This window comes from Kogia breviceps, chromosome 4 (genome assembly GCF_026419965.1).
Source record: "Kogia breviceps isolate mKogBre1 chromosome 4, mKogBre1 haplotype 1, whole genome shotgun sequence".
NCBI classification, from domain to species: domain Eukaryota; kingdom Metazoa; phylum Chordata; class Mammalia; order Artiodactyla; family Physeteridae; genus Kogia; species Kogia breviceps.
Genome location: NC_081313.1, coordinates 76672679 through 76694130, shown reverse-complemented (window position 1 = coordinate 76694130; position 21452 = coordinate 76672679). Strand labels below are relative to the sequence as shown.

The 21452-nt window shown below is 37.6% G+C and overlaps 1 protein-coding gene across 1 annotated transcript in view; it reads right to left on the bottom strand.

Moving 5' to 3' along the window:
* The window catches only part of FAM81B (family with sequence similarity 81 member B), a 51577-nt gene that overhangs the window by 12213 nt on the left and 17912 nt on the right, over positions 1–21452 (bottom strand). The window contains exons 5-6 of the mRNA XM_059061476.2: positions 15538–15656; positions 5235–5364 (exon numbers count right to left, since the gene is read on the bottom strand). Coding sequence (XP_058917459.1) covers positions 5235–5364; positions 15538–15656 — 249 coding nt within the window. The remainder of the gene's footprint in view (positions 1–5234; positions 5365–15537; positions 15657–21452) is intronic.

The following is a 21452-nucleotide window of genomic DNA, read 5'->3' as shown; positions in this document are numbered from 1 at the left end:
AGATACTCACCAAATGCTATTGAATAAATGCTTCAATGCACAATTGGGCCCTTCAAAGAAAACATCTGAGCGGCCTAAGATCAGACCTCAGGAATTTCCAGGTAGGATTCTGACATGAGCACAAGTAAATCCCAAGTGAAATGACTTATGGCATTTTAAACATAGGAAGAAATAAGCTCATGTTTGGAAGTTAGGGTAGAAGCGGCTTCCACATTGCTGGACGCATTGAAGAAGTTCTTTAGGTAAAAGGACTGGATTGGGAAATAGATGCATGATTATGCAGTCCATAATCATGTCAAAACTAATCACTGTCAAGGGGAATGAAACTACATGATTGCTTTTAGCCAAACTCAACTGTTGAAAGAAATGGTCATGTGGAGGTGAGTGGGTATTTAAAATCCAAGTTCTCTTAGAAAAGGAAGAGGTGAATAATGGAAGGATTTGAATAGGTAAATGTTGGGTGGACAAGCAATAGCACACGGTTGGTTATTTATACGAGATACACGTAAAACAGGCTACTTCTAGAAAGTACACTCAAAAGCAGAATTGTTAACAATGAAGCATGGGCAAATTAAGCATGGCCAAAGCAAAGGAAAAGAAAGCAGGCAGAGCAACGTCATTAGATAAAATGTTATTCAAGGTAAAATACGTAAAAGGGAACAAAGATGATCATTTTATAGGTAAAAATCATTCTTTTTAAAATACACAGTGAAAAATAGTTTTGAAACTTTACCTTATATATATTGAGCAGTTGTAGAATTACAAGGATAAACTAACAGAGACAATATATTACAGATTTTAAATGACATCTCTTGACTTACTGGTCAAATAAGTAAAATATAAATAAGTATATAAAAAGATAGGACAAATATAGTTTATTTATACATTTACATGCCAAACAATCAAAGTTGCAAACAGAAAACACTCATTCTTTCCCAGTGCTCACTGAGCATTTACAACTAAGGACACAAGTGACTACAAAGAAACTCTCAAATTATTCCAAAGAGCAGGAAAAGCAACTAACTACACTGCATTTAAACTAGAAATTAATAAGAAAAGTTTAAAGAAACAAGAATCTAACCATTTGAGTAAAATAAACTTTTAAAATTCTATTGTTTAATTCCCCAGTGTTTCACATGAAATTGTGCCTCTCAGGTCACCTACAATAAAGAGCATATTATGGCCAAGGGCCTTGACTGCTGTGCTTAAAACCCATCACCAGCCCTTTCCCACCAAATCATCAGGCCCTGACACTTTCAGAAGTAAAGCTATCAAATCCTTAATGAATAGATAATTATAATGCTCTTTAAACTGTGACAGAGCATAGAAAGAGAAGAGAAATTTCCAAATTATCTTAATCAAATCAGTGCAACATTGATTCCAAAATCTGAAAAAGATTGCACAAAAAATGCCCCTGGAGACTAATCTCATTTGTAAATATTGATACGAAATTCTTAAATAAAATATCAGCAAATAGTGTTTAGCAGCCCAATAGAAAAATACATCATAATCAAGTACAACTGATTTTTTTTAAAGTAAGTATGGTTTAATAATAGGAAATTTATTAATATAAATAATTATGCTAGTATAGGAGAAAACTGACATTATTTGCACAAATGCTAAAAAGTTATTTAACATAATTCATAATTACTTTTAAAATTTGAGATATGATTGACATTTAACATTGTGTTAGCTTTAGTTGTGGAGCATGACTTAATACATGTATATACTATCAAATGAGCACCACAAACACTTAACATCCATCACCTTTTACAGTTTTTTTTCTTGTGATGAGAATTTTGAAGATCCACTCTCTTAGCACCTTTCAAATGCACAATACAGTATTGTTAACTATAGTCATTATGCTGTACATTATATCTACAAGACTAATTTATTTTTATAATCCTTCTTGATTTTCAAAACCTTAGTAAAATAGGAACAATTGTGTATTAAACAGACTTATTGAGAGAACTGACTTCCTCCCTCACAGGAGAGACACTGGGAACATTTCTGTTAAAGTCAGGAACAAGACCAGGATGCCCACTATCTCTGCATTACTATTTAATATTGCACCAGAGTTATTATTCAAAACAATTAGAAAAAAGAGAAATTAAGTGTATAAAATGGGAAAAGATGAGGTCAAATTATTATTGTTTAAAAATCATATGATTGTGTGCCTGGAAAAACCAAAACCAACTGAAAAATTATTATAATCAAGAGAATTCACTGAAGTATAAAATCACTGCAGCCTTTATAACACACAACTAACTAGTTAGAAGATATAATGAAACCCTCATTACTGTAAACTAAAAAAAAAGATGACGAAATCTCAAAATACATTTAAGGTGTTGCCTAACCTACATGAGGAAAATTTGAAACCACTCCTGAAGGGTATAAAAGAGAACCTGAACAAACAGAAAGTATGTATGCTGTGTTCTTGGATACAACACTCAGCATTATGACTATATCAGTTCTAAAATTAATTTATAAATTTAACATGATTTCAATAAAAATTAAGGCAGAGTTATTTGTTGATTTATTTGCTGGAACTAGACAGGCTGATTTTAAAATCATATGCAGAAACAAATAAACAATTATTACCAGGAAAAGGGAAAAAGGAAAGCAGTGGAAGGGACTAGCCCTACCAGATAGTAAAAATACTACAAGGTCTCAATAATTAAAATAATAATTAAGACACATCCTATTCTAGGGAAAACTCCAAATGGATCAAGAATTTAAATATAAACAATAAAGCCATGAAAGTGCTTGAAGAAAATATGAGCAATTCTTTCAAACCTTTGTGTGGGGAAGCTCTGTCTAAATGTGACTTAAAATTCCAGAAGCCACATACACAAAAAAAGATTGATAAATTTGGCTACAAATAGAGAACATATGCATATCAAAAGCCAAAAGACAACACACTGGAAAATTGTATTTGCAGCTCATATCATCTCCCTAACATATAAAGAGCTCCTAGAAATTGGAAAGAAAAATAACCCAATAGAGAAATGGATAAAAGATATGAACAGGCAGCTCACTGGAAAAGAAATACAAATAGTTCTTGAATATATGAAGAGATGTAATAAGAAAAGCTAATTAAAATACAGAGATGCTATCTTTTTCTTTAAAAAAAGGCAAAATTCAAAAGTCAAACACTCATTGATGAGGCAATGGGGATCTGGGACATTTTATATATTGTCAGTGGATATGCAATATGGTAAAAGCCCTGCAGAGAGCAAGATCTTTCAAAATAACAAACACAGGTACCTTTGGCCAAGCAATCCCACTTCTGGGTATTTATTCTACAGACATACCTACAGACACACTAAATAACATAAGTGCAAGATTATACATTGCAGCAATGTTTGAAAGAGCAAATTAGTGAAAAGAATCCAAATGTTCATCTATGAGAGACTGGTTAAATGAGCCATTACACACAGAGGAAGAGTACACAGTTGTGAAAAATAATGAGGAAACTATGTATTGATAGGGTGGATCTCTAGGATATGTTTGTTTAGTTAAAAAAACAGGTGCATAGTAAAACACATATGTTTTGTGTAAAAAGGAAAAAAGAATAAATATTTGTATTTGCTTCTATCTTTTTAAAGGCATACTGAAAGGATTCACAACAGACTAATAAAAATTGTTACCTGTGAGGGGCATGAATGGTTGTGATAACTGGTGACAGAAGTGGGAGTGAAAATTCTTGGGGTGTATTTTCTCGTATAGTTTTGATTTTGAATCATATGTATGTATTATCTTAGAAAAACTAAGGAGAGGGAAACTAGAGCCTAATATCACCTTTGAAGTTAGATGCAAAATTAAATACTGAATTATTACAAAGACTATATAGTTTTCATTACAGAAATTCCAGAATGTTTCAGCATTGGGAAATGCTGTGACATAACACATTAGAAGGCCGAAGAAATAAATAAGCTAACAAACAGAAACCCAAACTAAAACACAACCATGTTGAGTTAGGCATTTGTTAATGTCCAAAAGGTGTTTTATAAAATTAAATGTTCAGTTCTGATAAAAACTAAGTAAAGTAGGATTGATGGATACTTCCTTAATTGATGGATACTTACTTATTACTTCCTTAATAAGTCTGATAAAAATATATCAAACCAGTAGCCAACAGCAAACAACAAAGACATTTCCAGTGTAATCAGGAACAAGATAAGCTGCCTTCTTTGACCTCTTTTATGTAACAGTGTTCCGGAAGTTCTGGTCAAGGCCTTAAGAAAAAAGTCATGAAGTTTTACCAGAAAACTAGAGGTAAAACTGTTATGATTTGTTGTTGATATGATTATCTTGAAAAACGGAGGGAATCAACCCCAAAACTATTAGGACTAATGAGATGAGTTTGTAGGAAGATGGACAAGCCTGGTGGGACTGGAGTAAACTGTGTGCCCCTGTGCACCTTCCACTCTTGATAAACTGGCTCTGTGAACAAGTAAACAGCAAGATTTCATCTCCCCCAATTCCCAAAGGATTTCCACTTTGTTCTGCCCAAATGACTTCAGAGGAGATGTGTTTGTTTCACACAAAGTACGTGACAAAGTGGGGCATGGAAGAGTTTGCATTGGCTCCTTTCAATAAACCATTGCCTGGGAAGGTGAAAAGGGGGAGAGACATTTCAGGCAAAAAGAGCACAGAGAACATGGATGCAGTGCAGTAGCTTGGAGGGAGTGGGACTCACCTACAGGTAGCTCAGTGTCACTGGGTCTAAAGGGTGAGCCAGGAAGCATGAGGGTGAGCTGTAGAGAAAAGCAGGGGCCAGTGTAGAGATGGCCTTTAAAATCCAGGCCAAAGGACTTGTGTATTATTTTGTAAGAGACATAACCCATTGCAGGGATGTAACGTGATCAACTGACATTAATGCTGAACCTTTAATAGTATTATAATAGCTTCCATGGGAAATTCCTTTGCTTATTCTCTCTAGTTACACAGCCTTTGAGAAGAACCCAGAGAGTAGGGAAATAATGGCAGCAGTAGAATCAAGTGGCATACGCTTACAAGGGGCGGCTGTTTTGGAACATCGGAGGCACTCATTAAATATTTGTTGATTACCCTGGCAGTACTCATGGTGTATATACATGAGCTGTCGTATTTAAACCTTTTGGAGGAAAAGAGTTCTTTTGAACAATTACCTCTTGACTGAGCTTTTTGATAAGCTATAATGATCTTACTTCCAGCAGTAACACGTAAGAGTTCCAAATATTTTCAGTTACCTTCATATCCAAGTTTTTAGAAACAGTTTCTAGGGCGGACATGAGCTCTTGAATTGTTTTCTCGAGTTGCCGGTGCTCGTGCCTGATGAAGTGAATGTCTCCAGAAAGCTTCATGATGCTGGAATCACATCTAGTGGCAAGATGAAAGTTGGTTGTGAGATTGATAGGCTTATACCATTTTTAATACTATAGTAGAATCCGTGCATTCATTTGATGGCAAAAGTTCTAAAGTTCTTTGAATAGTGAGTTGGCAGGTGTAGGAGCATATACAGAAATCTCCCTCATCTTCCTCTTTTTTTTCCAGAGGGAGAGAAACCAGGTTGGATAATGATACATTGGCCCAAATCAAAGCACTGAGTTGTAGTGGTAGGACGGGAATAAAACACAGACTTATTCGAGCATGGACTTGAGGATATGGGGAGGGGGAGGGGTGGGCTGTGACGAAGTGGGGGAGTGGCAGGGACATATATACACTATCAAATGTAAATTAGATAGCTGGTGGGAAGCTGCTGCATAGCACAGGGAGATCACCTCTGTGCTTTGTGACCGCCTGGGGGGGTGGGATAGGGAGGGTGGGAGAGAGGGTGATGCAAGAGGGAGGAGATGTGGGAGCATGTGTGTATGTGTAACTGATTTAGTTTGTTGTAGAGGGAAAACTAACACACTATTGTAAAACAATTATACTCCAATAAAGATGTTAAAAAAAAAAAAAAAAAAAAAAAAAGCACTGAGTTGGAGTAGATGAAGACTTTGGGGGAAATTGGGTAAAATTTTAGATTTTTGGCCTGATATGTTAATTCAGTCATAGGAGTTCTAACAGATTTTGATGTTTTGGGCATACTCCCTGCTGCCTATGGTTAGGCAAAATTGAAACTTTTTCCTCTTCTACGTTGTGTTCTGAATCCTCTTTCCTCCCTTTAGCCTCTTTCCTTGGCTCCCAGACTGTCAGTTCTCCTTTGGCTAAAAGAAGTGTCCCAACACACCAAAGTCTTCCATCCCATCTTCAAAGGACAGCGTCCTTTCTCTTAGCCCCAGTGAAAACTCCCGCTCCTTGAGTGGTGTTAATCAAGTGTTGTCTCAGGTTAGGACAAAAATAATCCACACTAATGTATGTATTGAGCTTCGGCCCATTAGGTGGCATTTGGTATTTCCAGGAAGGAACCCTGGTGAAATGGGGATGGAGTTCAGATTAACAATCTTCCCAGCATGTCAGGGAACCCCACCCACTATGCCAACTCACGGCCTCCCTTGGGAGAGAACAGGTTACATACTGTATTACCAGTTTCAATACACTCATATTTGCATGAAGGATAGGGCAGAGAGCGCTGTAGTGTTGTGTCTTTTGTATATGAGTCGCCAGAGATCACTTTGAAGTTTGTCATTCTATAAAATAACTGTTTTGACTGTCATCGAGTAATATTTATTAGGAACTATATTTTCACATTGTCATGCTAAGTGCTATAAATATTGTTTTCTGACTGTCAACATTTTTTAGGCTCTAGAAGTGAATTTCTTTTTCTTAAGATTTTTGGTGCCAAAGTTGAGCCAAAGGTGAGCTAAGGATGGTAATTTTCCTGAGAAACCTCTTTTTTTAAATTTTTTAAATTTTTTTTGCGGTATGCGGGCCTCTCACCGCTGTGGCCTCTCCCGTCGCGGAGCACAGGCTCCGGACACGCAGGCCCAGCGGCCATGGCTCACAGGCCCAGCCGCTCTGCGGCATGTGGGATCTTCCCGGACCGGGGCACGAACCCGTGTCCCCTGTATCGGCAGGCGGACTCTCAACCATTGCGCCACCAGGGAAGCCCTGGTTAGAATATTCTTACGTGAGTTCACATTAAGACACCCAAAGGCTACTCGGGAGTAGTTGCTGCTGTCCCCTCTCCCTGCCGCCTCTCACCCAGCGCCACCTGCTCCCACCCTCAAGGACCACTGGTCCCTGCGCTGTAGGCTAGTGGTTGAGGATTTAGTCAGATAGACATGTCGTTGAGTCTGGCTTCTACTACTTCCTAGGTCTGTGACCTGGGACAATTTTCTTAACATCTGTGAGTTTCAGTTTCCCTTATCTGAGAAGAGGGGGTAACGATGCTGAGGTCACTGCACACTTTGTCGCCTGCACAGCTCCAGGGCGTGCCAGACATGTGGTGAGAGGGACAATGTCTCCTGGAGTGCTGTGTGCTCAACCTTGCAAACCATAAGCGGCTGTCGTGAAGAGTGGACCTGCCTAGGGTTATTGAAGGATGAAGGAGGTAATGAATGCAAAATGTTTAGCCAGTGGCTGGCACAGAGGAAGCACCCACACAGGAGCAGCAGCTACTGTTTATTTCCTCAAATAAATAAACAGTTGAGAGTTGCCACCTTTTCATTTTCACCCCACCTCAGCAGCTTAACCCCACACGTTGAAGTCAAGGATTAGTGGTTTTTCAAAGCTGCACTCCATATTTCAAAAGGAAGTTTCTCTTTCTCTCCTTTGAAGTGATTTTATTGTTTCTTTTAAAATAACACATGCTCGTTATAAAAAATTACACATAATACAAAAAGAAAAGAAGAGAGTTAACATCATCCCAAATTCCACTTTTCAGAAATAGTCATTGCTAATATTTGCTTATTATTTCATTCACCATTATACTAAATACACATATTATATAGATATGATGTGTGCTTATATGTATATATATATATAAAACACATTAAGAGAGGAAGAAAGATAGAAATATAATAAATTAATTTTAGAATATTAGGATTATAGGTACCAGTTTTAGTTAAAGACCTTACATTGAATGTTAACCTAAGGAAAGGAAACTGTAGTGAAAATTGAAGAAATTGCTGAACTTCAAATATATATATATATATCCTCACTACAAGAGATATTTCTAAAAAAGGAAGTTATAAAAAGCTATCATAGATTGGAATCATTATACTTTTTACAACTACCATTTCAACTTTAGATATTATCTATTGGCCATATGCCAAAAAGTGAGCAACTAAATGTTTATATCCTTGCTCTTTCAACAGTTTTTGTTAATATTTTTCTATTTTAAAAATATTAGTTTTTATGACATTTACAGTGCATTCTGCAACTAAATTTCCCACTCTTATTGAATCTTCATTCTATATTTAGATTCTATGTTCAATGACAGTCCTTTAAAACTATGATTTCTTATCCGAAATCCTTATTTTGATTTTTTGTTTGTTTTTTGGCTGCGTTGGTTCTTTGTTGCTGCCCGCGGGCTTTCTCTGGTTGCAGTGAGCGGGGGCTATTCTTTGTTGAGGTGCTGAGGCTTCTCACTGAAGTGGCTTCTCTTGTTGAGGAGCATGGGCTCTAGGCGCATGGGCTTCAGTAGCTGTGGCATGTGAGCTCAGTAGTTGTGGCATGCAGGCTCAGTAGTTGTAGCACATGGGCTTAGTTGCTCCACGGCATGTGGGATCTTCCCAGACTAGGGCTTGAACCTTTGTCCCGTGCATTAGCAGGCAGATTCTTAACCACTGTGCCACCAGGGAAGTCCCCCCTTATTTTGATTTATTCCTTGGTTGGCCAGATTTTGTCATCCAGATTTCAAAAGAAGGATCCAGGAAGCATTGGAATCTTTACATTCTTGAATACTTGAGAATGTCTGTCTGTTCTCTTATACTGGAAAGGTAATTTGGTTAAGAAGACATTATTGGGTCACTTTTTCTTTTGTTCAGAACATGATAGACATTGCTCCATTCTTATCTGGCACGGTTTGAGGTGGAGAAGTCTGAGATGACTGTTTTTTCATTCCTTTATGTAATCTGTTTTGTCTACCTAGATGTCTAATGATTCTTTTTTGTTTTTCTTCTTTCTTCTATTGATTCTTTATCCTTGATATTCAGTAACTTCAACCAGGTATCTTGGTTTAATTGTTCTTATGTAAATTTTTCTGGGGTTGCAGTTTTCCTTTTGATCTACAGATTCAAAGCTCTTGTTTCAAGAAAGCTTTCTCCCTTATATCCATGAATATTTTTTTCTTCTGAAGAATTTGTTCTTTTTCTTCTTTAGGAGCTCTTCTTATATCTCTGTTGAATGAGGTCTATGTTGTCTTCCCTATACATCATTTCTCTAACCATTTTTATATGGAAAAGCATTTTCTTTTTGTTTTGTACAGTTTGCTCATGCCTTTTTTAAAAAAATAACTTATTTTCAGTTGTATGTATCCTCTTTTGGGGACTTCTAAAGTAGATTGAATCCCTGTAATATTTTAATGTTTTCTTTCACCTATCCCTGAGCAATTCCAGTTTATCTATATCCTTTTGTTATTTGATAATCTCTTTTGGGGGGGAACCCTTTTATCTCTTATTTTTATCAAAGTAAAACATGTTTATAGTTTAAGAGTCAATAATAACAAGAAGGCTAATAACACACTGCAGTGGTTCTTGGCTCTGCCTCTCCCTACTTCTCTCAGTTCCTCTCCCAGGAGGCAAGAGTCCACCTTCACCCACACTCTCAGAGGTGCCTGGCCCAGCCCTCCTAAGCCTGTGAGAGTTCTGTGGTATAAAACCAGGTCATTCTCAGCTTATCCCACAACTGTAAAACTGATCTCATTACCTCTGCTCAGTCAGTTTCCACATGTCTATCTGTCTTCTAGGTTCCCGTGTTTCTAGGCTGATAACCCCTGTCTCTGTGGGTTTATGTTTTAAAGGGAAAGCTCTTTTTTACTGTAGACTTAGTGGGGCTTTTGGAAGGAGCAAAATGACACGCGACAGTTCAATCAGCAATCTTCTTTTATCTCTTTCGTTTGCTCTTAATTTCTTTGAAACCAGGAGAACTTTGATTTGAACTCTTCCTATGTTTTCCTGGGTAATTCCTGTCATGAGATATATTCATCAGTCTTACACTTTTAACTACCTACCTACCTATCTATCAATCGATCGATCGATCGACGGTGGTGGTGGTTTTCACGCACAGGCCAGATTCTTCCTAAGTCCCACTTTCACATCTTCCTGTGATTCTGGCCACTGGCCTATGAGTGAGAGTATATATATATATATATATTTTTTTTTTTTTAATAATTTTTATTGGAGTAGTTGATTTACACTGTTGTGTTAGTTTCAGGTGTATAGCAAAGTGAGTCAGTTATACATATACATATCTCCACTCTTTTTTAGATTCTTTTTCCATATAGGTCATTACAGAGTATTGATTAGAGTTCCCTGTGCTATACCGTAGGTCCTTATTATCTATTTTATATACAGTAGTGTGTATATGTCACTCCCAATGTCCTAGCTTATCCCTCCCTGCCCCCTTACCACCAGGTAACCATGAGTTTGTTTTCTACATCTGTAACTCTGTTTCTGTTTTATAGATAAATTCATTTGTAACCTCTTTTTAGATTCCACATATAAGCAATATCATATAATATTTGTTTTTCTCTGTCTGACTTCACTCAGCGTGACAATCCCTAGGTCCATCCACGTTGCTGCAAATGGCCTTGTTTCATTCCTTATTTATGGCCGGATAATATTCCATTTTATATATGTGAGTTAGTATGTGTTTGGTGGAGAGTACATCACTTCCTCTACTCAGCCTTATTGTTATCAAACCTGTTGTTTCTTTAGGCCCAGGGAAGAGGGCACATCTCCCCATTTTCTCCTCAAAAACCAGATTGGTGTATCTCGCAGCAAATCATCATGATAGGTTCTTTCATGTGATGTTATCGCCTCCTCTCCTTCCTCAGCCTGTTGCACCCCAGCTGGTTTCTCTCAGGCATGAAGTGGCAAGACCCTTCTTGCCACCCGTCTCAAGGGACGTTTCCTATCTCTCCTGTGACTCACTCCATCCCCTAGGTAACATTGCTATGTTCAAAATATTTGGTCTATGCCTTTCTGAATTATGCCTCTTGATTTGGAGGAAATCATTATGTTTAAGGTCTAAGGAGAACACTATCCGTCCAAACATCTCAGTATTTGCTAAGTGTGCTCTGTTTGTGGTTCGTGGTTATGGCAACTTCCATGTTCTAGTAAAGATGAAGTTTTTTGTTTTCTTCCTTTAATTTTTACTGGCATTGAGACGTCTCAAGTGAGAGGAGTGGAGTAAAAATGTCTTTAACGAGAAGTCCCCACTCTTTTCAAAAGTTGACAGTATCCAAATAATATCGTTATTGTTTCTCCAAAGGACATGACTTATGCTTTTAATCCCACATCAGCACAACTTTTTTTTTTCATCTACAGATCTGCCTTGGGGTCCCAAATAGTCAAGTGTGGATAGAGGGTTGGCTTCCTCTGACTGCTTCTACAGATTGTAAGCTGCCTTTTACATACCTGCCTTTTTCTTTTTTTGCACATTTGAGACTAATCTATCAAATACAGTACAGAGTGTCAAAAGCAGGCCAGACAACTTCGAGAACCTCATCTCATTGGAAGTATTTGTTTTTAAACTGCCACTATATTGGGGTGGAAAATAAGATATAAAATTCAAAGCACACTGTTGTTATCAAATATTGAGTTTGATTTATGAAGCAGTAAAAGGTTTGCTAGGAATTATGTTAAAAAAAATCAACTTAGTTTCACTTATGCCAAAACACTAACTGGAATTAAGGTCAATATATGTGGGAGAAAAGTAATTAATCTGCCTCAGCTGGTCCATGGGTCGCTTGCCTGCAAAAATACAGAAAAGAAAAAATGGAAGTGTGAATTCAAATCTCATGGCTTTTAGCTAGAATCTCTCTCAAATCACTATATTTAAGAAATTTTCATAAAAGGGAGACATTTCAAGGAAAAATAAGACCTTGTGCTAAAAAAAAAAAAAATCACTGCTTCATATTTTTTTTTTTTTTTTTTTTTTCCGGCAAGTGGGCCTCTCACTGTTGTGGCCTCTCCCTTTGCGGAGCACAGGCTCCGGACGCGCAGGCGCAGCAGCCATGGCTCACGGGCCCAGCCGCTCCGCGGCATGTGGGATCTTCCCAGACCGGAGCACGAACCCGTGTCCCCTGCATCGGCAGGCGGACTCTCAACCACTGCGCCACCAGGGCAGGGAAGCTCTCAGTGCTTCATATTAAAGGGGAAGGTAAGTAAGCAATCAGAGAGCAAGTTGGAGGAATAGGGGGTTCTTGATTTTTCCCTCCTCACTCAGATGCACCAAATAAGCAGGAAAATGTGGATCAAGTCCCTCTGAGTAAAATTCAGAAACTGGTGTAGAGACTTCTACACATCAGGCAACTAATACCCACATCAAACTGGGTGGAAAAAGTTGAGACACACACATGCCATAAGCCCCATCCCTGGTGCAACACCTCACTGTTGGGAGGAAACCCCCAAATCCGATTCTCCATGGGGAGCAAAGGGTGTGGACCATACATCTAGCTGCCACCCAAGAGACTGGCTCCCAAATCACCTAGCCCTGAGACCCGATGGGCCTCATCTGTGAGTCCCTTGGGACCACAGAAAACAAAGAGGGGGTTTTAAATGGTCACATGATTTTTAAAAATGGGCAAAAACCTGAACAGATATTTGTCCAAAGATGACATACAAATGGCCAACAGGTGCATGAAAAAGAGCTCTATATTACTAATCATCAGGGAAATGCAAATCAAAACCATATCACCTCATACCTGTTAAGACAAGAACTATCAAAAAAAATAAAAGATAAAAGTATTGGTGCAGATGTGGAGAAAAGGGAATCCTTCTACACTGTTAACAGGAATGTAAATTGGTATAGCCATTATACAAAACAGTATGGAGGTTCTTTTAAAAATTAAAAATAGAACTGTCATATCATCTAGAAATCCCCCCTCTGGATACATATCCAAAGGAAATGAAATGAATACCTGGAAGAAATATGTACTTTCATGTTCATTGCAGCAATATTCATAATAACCAGGATATGGAAACAACCTAAGTGTCTTTGGATGAATAGATAAAGAAATTGTGATACACACACACACACACTCTGAAATTTTCAGCCTAAGAAAAGGAGACGTTGCCATTTGCAACAACATGGATGAACCTGGAGACATTATGCTCAGTGAAAAAAGCCAGACACAGGAGGAAAAAACTGCATCATCTCATTTATATGTGGAATCTAAAAAAGTCAAATACATAGAAGCAGAGAGGAGAACAGTGGTTATTAGGGGTGAGGAGGTGGGGGAAATGGGGAGACTTCGGTCAAGAGCACAAAGTGGCCGTTCTGTAGGCTGCATAAGTCTAGAGACCTAATGCACCGTGTGATGACTACAGTGAATAATGCTGTATTGAAGAATGGAAATATGCTAAGAGAGTAGATTTCAGGTGCTCTCATCACACACACAAAAAGGTAACTGTGAGGAGAAGATATGCTAATTAGCTTGACTATAGTAATCATTTGAGTATGTATATGTATATCAAATCATCATGTACACCTTAAATATACAACATTTTTTAAAAAGGAAACAAAGAAAGAAACGAGCAGAACAAAAATAGTTGCACATCTTTTTCCTTGATATTATTCCATTCATCTCTTGGCTTCATTTAAATCTGTTTGTGACTTTGTCTTGTACGGAAGAGAGGATTTACAAGAATGAAATAGTAGGGTCTTAAGTGGTTTGCAGAAAAAAAAAAAAGTTGAAGTGTCATCAGCACCAAACTGAACCAAATTCCAAATTTCATTCAAGAGATTTTTGGTGTTTATCTTCTTTGTAAAATCATGGCACATCTAAGTAGGGTGATGGGTTTGCTGGGGTTTGTTTTATTATCTTGCTTCATAACCTACCCAAATATTATAAAAATTCTTTTCCATGTATCAAATATTATAGAATAAAGTATAAAATTTTATATATTTTAAAATATGTATACATATAATATATAATTATATATATATGTATGTATGTTCATGTTTGTGTATACACACATACACACAGACATATGTACTAATCCTGTAGATTCTGTTTTCTGAATGTCTGTTACATGCTCTGGACTTGCATGACCAGTGCTTCAGTTTAGGCCCCTGACATTTCTCACCTTGATTGCTGAAGTAGCTTCCTTTAATCTTCATGCCTTCTTTCTGCACCCCACCAATTTGGCTACTACTAGAAGGTCACTAAATGTCATCCCCTTACTTAAAATCTTCCCATGGCTATTTATAACTTTCTACATAAAGTTTAAACTTTTTACCTTGGCCAAAGATCCTCATCACCCAACTCTGGACCATTTCTCTAACTTCATCTCCCAATCTCCCATCTCTCCCTAAGTGCAAATCCAAAATAACGTAACTAAAATACTCTTCTCATAGGTAGCCCCTGAACATGTCACAGTCATTTACCCCTCAGTTCTTTTGCACATATCTTGCTTCCTATGTGCAGTGCCTTTCCTTTCCTTCCCTGTCTAGTTAACTGCTACAAACCTTTCAAAATTCATGTCAAGTGTCACCTCCTCCAGGAAGCCATCTTTATGCCCCCATCTGATTTGGATATTCCCATAGCACCCCAGGCTTTCATTATAGTGAATGAAGCACCTCATTGCTTTATGTTTTCCCAGGTAGACTGTGAATTTACAGGAAAGGGACCATGTTGCTGAATCCCTGAATACTAGCACACTGCCTGGCATATAGAAGTGTTTAATACATTTTTTTTGTCGTTGTTGTTGAATTGAATGGACGGATACCCTGGAAGAGGTTTGTCTCAGGTGTTAATCACCTAATTATTATTGGCCATTAATAATTATTGGCCATTAACTCTTGAGAGCAGATTAATGAGATGAAGGTGGGGGTGTTTTAGGAGAGAGGAGAGAGGTGCTGGCAGAAGATGTAAAGATGGAAAGGTGTCCACACTCAGCCACTCACAAGTCATCTTTCATGTGTCAACCAGAGCGTCCTGCCATTGTCAATGCCTACAAATTTTTGCTGAACTGTACACCATGAATTCTTCCAACTTGCAAGTCTCATACAAAAGATATCATTCAAAATTTTATTCACTTGACCATTAAATCCCTTTTGCTAGACTTCTATATGTAATTATTTTATATTTTAAATGTTTTAATCATTAGATTTGATACATCTGGGGATTTTGTGTGTGGTTTCAAGGGTATGTCTTTGTATAGATGTTGGCATTTGGACAGCTGAGGGCTGTAAAGACAAGACTTGTCATTTGCAGATGAAACCAAACTGGGCATTCTGTGTGAGAGGTCCTTTATAGAACCCTTGGATCTCACAGGGAGAATAAGGCTTTCAAATTTCATGATACACTTTCTCAGTTACTATCTCATCATTTAGCTTAAAGGCAGTATCTTGTTTTCTACAATATGGAACTTGTTTAGGGATGAGAACTCAGTGGCCAGCAACTGACCACTAAGCATTAGCTAACACGCTTCTTCTCACCTGGCTACTCTTCCTCGAAGATCTCCAACTCCTTGAAGGTGTTTGGTGTTTAGGTCCTGTACTGCAAAATTAGTTCCTGTGGCTGCCACATCTCGAGCTTTTATTTGTTCTTCCAACATCTGCAATATTTCAGTTAAAATTCCCATTAGTTTCCCATCAGACCTGATAAGAAAATATCATTTAAAGTAGAGGTTACAAAATTGGATGCACTTCCTAGTTAGGCTGACAGTGTAAGTGAGTGAGAGGGTCCTGTATCAGAGAGAAGCCATCTTTGCTTTATTTGAGGGAGGCAGTGATGATGTGAGTCCTGCCGATTGTTGCCAGGTGGGCATGATGGTTCAACGATGTTTCAACAGAAGCCAGAAATCCAGATTTTATGTTAAATTTCTCAATTTTAAAATATTGACATCTTATTCAAATTCTTTTATAAACACCATATGGGCCAAACAAAACATATTTACTGTTGTATTATGGCCATGGCCATCATTGACATAGAAGCTTTTCAAAAAAACCTCTTTCAGAATTGGTGGTAAAGTTTAGAAAAAGGAACCTTTCATGTGGCATCAAGCAAGGCCCTTTACAGATTGAATCAGAACCACAATGAAGCTAACACAAGCAAATCTGAATCAAACTGTTTCACATACGTGGAGTGAAAAACGTTTATTGTTTTAGATTTTTTAGAGAACATGAGAAATTTATGGCTTGAGTGTGTTCAGATTTTGCGGAGTATCCTTTGTCATGCCTTCATTATGTCTTGGTGTTCTGAACTGAAGCTGACTGTCCTATACCACCAGGTCGGTGGTCCCCCAAACAGTGGGTTTTAATTTTTGGCACTCATACATAAAAATTAAAAAATTTTGCTTGTCCATAGAAACAATTTATATCTTGCTTGACATTCAAACAAATTCCAAAGTAAAGACATAAAAAATAATTTATGTTTACTCAGAAAAGCATTTAGAGGATAGGAAAACACAAACAACTTTGTGATTTGCGGAAACATTAAAGGTTAATTGCTATATTTTACCAAGGCCTGAACCATGTTAAATTTGTGATTATGAATTTTTGGAGGAAAAGAAGGAATTTTATAAGAAATGAATTATAGAAATTTCAAAGACTATATACAGAATTTTTCCCATTTGTAAACTGGCAGATTGAGACAATCCAAGAACAAATATAGTTTTAACTGGAGACATAAAAGTGTCAAGAACACTAGCTAGAGGTGTTTTTGGTTTTTTGTTTCAGCTTGTTTGTTTGCTTTTGCATGCCTATAGGTGTTTTAGTTCGTTCGGGCCACTATGTCAAAATACCACAGACTGAGCAGCTTATAAACAACAGAGATTTATTTCTCACTATTCTGGAGGCTGGAAATGCAAGATTGGGGTGCCCGCGTGGTTGGGTTCTGGGGAGAACCCTCTTCTGGGCTGCAGGCTGCTCACTTCTTGCTGCATCTTCACATAGTGGAAGGAGCCAGGGAGCTCTGTGAGATCTCTTTTATGAAGGCACTAATCCCATTCATGAGGACTCCACTCTCATGACCCAAGTACCTCCCAAAGCCCTCCTGATAACATCACATCGCACAGTAGGATTTCATATATGGATTTTGATGGAGACACAAACGTTCAGACCATAACAGTAGGTGTTGTTTTGCTTTGTTTTGTAAGGAATAGTGATAAAAAGGAATTACCCTATTAAATAGTAAAGCATTTTGTAAAAACAAGGATAAGTAATTGAGTGTAGGTAAATAGCTGTGTGTAGCTAAATAGCTGGGTATAGCTAAATCGATCATTGTAATTTAATGAAGATCTTGGTAAATGTAAGAAAGAAATATACTACATATGAGACTCAAAATCCCTGGGGAAGGAATTTCACAAATGCTGTTAAGATTTTTGGTTACTTATTCAGAAAACAGTCAATTTAGATCCTTACCTTACTCCATACATGAATATAGATTTTAGAAAAAATAGATTTAGAATATTAAAAAAGTTAAGCCATAAAACTAACAGATAATAGAGGAGATTATTTCATCTTTGAAATTTCTAAAGGAAATTTCTATTTTTGAAAGTAATGAGGGAAGTCTCAAACCAAAATATTGGAACATTTAACTTTATCTAAAACTTGTAAAAAACAATATAAATATAATTAAGATATAAACAACCAACTGGAAAAACATTTATAACAATTGTTACCGCCAAGGGTCTCAATGGTGTGTTGCAATCATTATACACCTGTTCTTGAGGGCTGATTGTGTATGTATATCTCTTCCCATCTTTGTGTTTAGTAACATCAGTTGGTTTTCTAAATTAATCATAGTGAGAGTATTTACACCATGGAAATAGGCAAACACTATAAACCAGGTATTTTATCCCTCAGAAAAAAAAACTGATTGCTGATTGCTAAACATTTACCAAAGTGTCACTGCTTATTATTCTTTTTTAAAAATAAATTTATTTTTATTTATTTTTGGCTGCATTGGGTCTTTGTTGCTGCACACAGGCTTTCTCTAGTTGTGGTGAGCGGGGGCTACTTTTGTTGAGGTGTGCGGGCTTCTCGTTGTGGTGGCTTCTCTTGTTGCAGAGCACAGGCTCTAGGCGCAGGCTCAGTAGTTGTGGCACATGTGCTTAGTTGCTCCGCGGCATGTGGGATCTTCCCGGACCAGGGCTTGATCCCGTGTCCCCTGCATTGGCAGGCGGATTCTTAACCACTGTGCCACCAGAGAAGTCCCACTGCTTATTTTTGTTAATAAAAAAACTCATAAATAAAAACTAAAAAGCACTAAAATCCAAAAAAACAAATTGGCAAAAGACATTAACAGATTGTTGTCAGAGAAAATGTAAATCGTTATAGTCACTTTTAAAAAGTGAAAAGAAGGGAAAGATCTCATTTCTATCCCATTAAATTAGCAATAATTAAAACAATAAATCTCAATGCTGGGATAGGCGCAGTGAAAAAAGCACTCTCATATAAGGCTAATGGAAGTGTAAATAGACCAATTTGGCAATATGTGTGAAGAGCTTTTATAGTGTTCTTACCCTGGTAATTCCATTGCCAAGAATGTATACAATAGGAATAATCCAAATGTGGACAAAGATATTTCAACATTAGGAGAACATTTATGCACAAAGATATTTCAATATTAGGAGAATAATTAAGTAAACCATGATGTACGCACCATGCAAAGAGCTTTTAATGACATACGAAAGGGTTTATGATATAATTTTATATTAAAAATTGTGCTTACAAACGTAGTCTCAGCTTCCTAAAGGGAATGCCTGGAAAGACCAGAGGGAGATGCATCTAGGTGTTTGTAGAGATTGCCGTTTGGTGGTGAAATTGTGAGAAATTTTTCCTAGGTTTTAAAATTGTTTCCTAAACTTCCAAATAATTACAGTGAACAAGTATTGCTTTTATAAGTTGGAGGAAAAAAATGCAATAAAGCAATGTTGTACATGAAATGCTCTTTTCCTGAATTAAAAATAAATTAATTTTCAAACTTGAATTAGCTGCCAGTTTAAAAAATAAATATTTTGATTTAAAAAGGAACAAGCGGGCTTCCCTGGTGGCGCAGTGGTTGAGGGTCCGCCTGCCGATGCAGGGGACACGGGTTCGTGCCCCGGTCCGGGAAGATCCCACATGCCGCAGAGCGGCTGGGCCCGTGAGCCATGGCCGCTGAGCCTGTGCTTCCGGAGCCTGCGCTCCGCAATGGGAGAGGCCGCGACAGTGAGAGGCCCACGTACCACAAAATAAATAAATAAATAAAAATTAAAAAAAAAAAAAATAGCATATCTCCAAACAAAAAAAAAAAAGCTAAAATATTAAAAAAAAAAAAGGAACAAGCAACTTAACACAACATTGTAAAGCAACTATACTCCAATAAAAATTAATTTTAAAAAAATAAAAAGGAACAAGAAACTTAACTGCTACAATTATTGTTGATTAAACCAAAAAATCTTTTTTTCATTTCTTTTAAAAACCCAAGTCAAGGGCTTCCCTGGTGGCGCAGTGGTTGAGAATCCGCCTGCCGATGCAGGAGACACGGGTTCGTGCCCTGGTCCGGGAGGATCCCACATGCCGCGGAGCAACTAAGCCCGTGAGCCATGGCCGCTGAGCCTGTGCGTCCGGAGCCTGTGCTCCGCAACGGGAGAGGCCACAACAGTGAGAGGCCCGCATACCGCAAAAAAAAAAAAAAAAAAAAAAAAAAAAACCCAAGTCAAGCTTCTGCTCACACTTGGATCTAACTTGCAGGCCAATTTACAAATGGACTGATCTGATTAAAGAGTTCAGGGGTTTTTTTGGTTTGTTTTTTGTGGTACGCGGGCCTCTCACTGTTGTGGCCTCTCCCGTTGCGGAGCACAGGCTCCGGATGTGCAGGCTCAGTGGCCACGGCTCATGGGTCCAACCGCTCTGCGGCATGTGGGATCTTCCTGGACCGGAGCACGGACCCGTGTCCCCTGAATCCGCAGGCGGACTGTCAACCACTGCGCCACCAGGGAAGCCCAAGAGTTTAGGTTTTAAAAAAATACTTGGATAGCATCCATTTCTCTATAAATGCTTATTACTTTATAGTCTTAGTTATTTACTAATGGTAGTTTAATACTTTCTTCTTCATAATGTTTTAACTTCATATCTATAGTCTTTAAATACTTCCTAATTCAGTTTTCTGCACAATCAGACCAGTCCTTGTCATTTTCCCTATATATGTCAAACCCTTAACAGGATTGCAAATATTTTGAGATTTTTATGGTATTTGGAAAATGTTTTGGCTTTGTCTTTTTTCAGAGCTAATCTAAAGTAATTATTATAGGAAAAGAAACTCTTAGCAAGATTTCAGATATCTGGAAACTTTTTTCCCCTTAAAGCTAATAGTATTTTATTGGGGTGTAATTAATATGTATTAAAATATATAAATCAAAATATATCCCTGGATGGATTTTGACAAATATAATCAACTATGTAACAAACACTGAAATCAAAATATAGAACATTCTAGAAGCATTTTGATATTTCTGAGAATGCTGTTCTCTTTTTAATTACCAAGAAGTTTTGACTCCTAAATTAGGATCTTATTTTAGTCCTGGTGCTGTACTTGATTTTCTCATCATCTCAGAGGCACTGAGCCATGTGTCTCTTGTCACTTTAATGACAGTTCATTATGCCTGGAAACACCTTGGACCACTTTGAGAAGTAGCATTGACTCTTTAGGTCCTGCTGTCAATTCAATATGTGCTAAATACCAAAAAAGTGCCTTTTAAAAGCTCACCAAGATTTTTTTACTTTCCACAGTCCCTCAATTGCAGTATGGCATTATGGGGTCTACAGATAGAAAATAAATTAACAAATATCCTTAACCTTAAATGTATAGTCATGAGTAAGTCATTGCTGGGTCAGTCTCATGGTTTTTTGTTTGTTTTTTGTCTAATCCACTATTCTATCGGATAGGAGAAAAGGACATTATTGTGTGAGGGCACTGTTGTCAATTCTCACAGTTCCACACGTTTTGGGCCAGATTTTTAAACTGTATTCTCCGGAACTTTTGCCTGAAAGTTGCTACCCCAGATTCATAATGCTCATTAGTACTTTAAAAACTCTGAAAGACCTGTAATAAGAATCTACTTGTCTTGGTTTACCCCAAGCATTTCATTTTTTGATCAGAAACTCTATTTTTCCTTTAGTACCTTAAACATCATTCATTCATTCGTTTATCTGTTCAAGAAATATTTACAGATTGCTGACTGCCTCTCATACACTGTCATCAGTTTGATGTGGGATTTAGCAGTGAACAAAATGAAGTCCCCGTCCTCACAGAGATTATATTTTAGAAGGGAAGCACAATAAACAAAGACCATGGTTGTTTGCGATAAGTGCTATAGATAAAAATAATGTAGGGTTTAAGGGAGGTTGTGACTGTTGGGGTGACG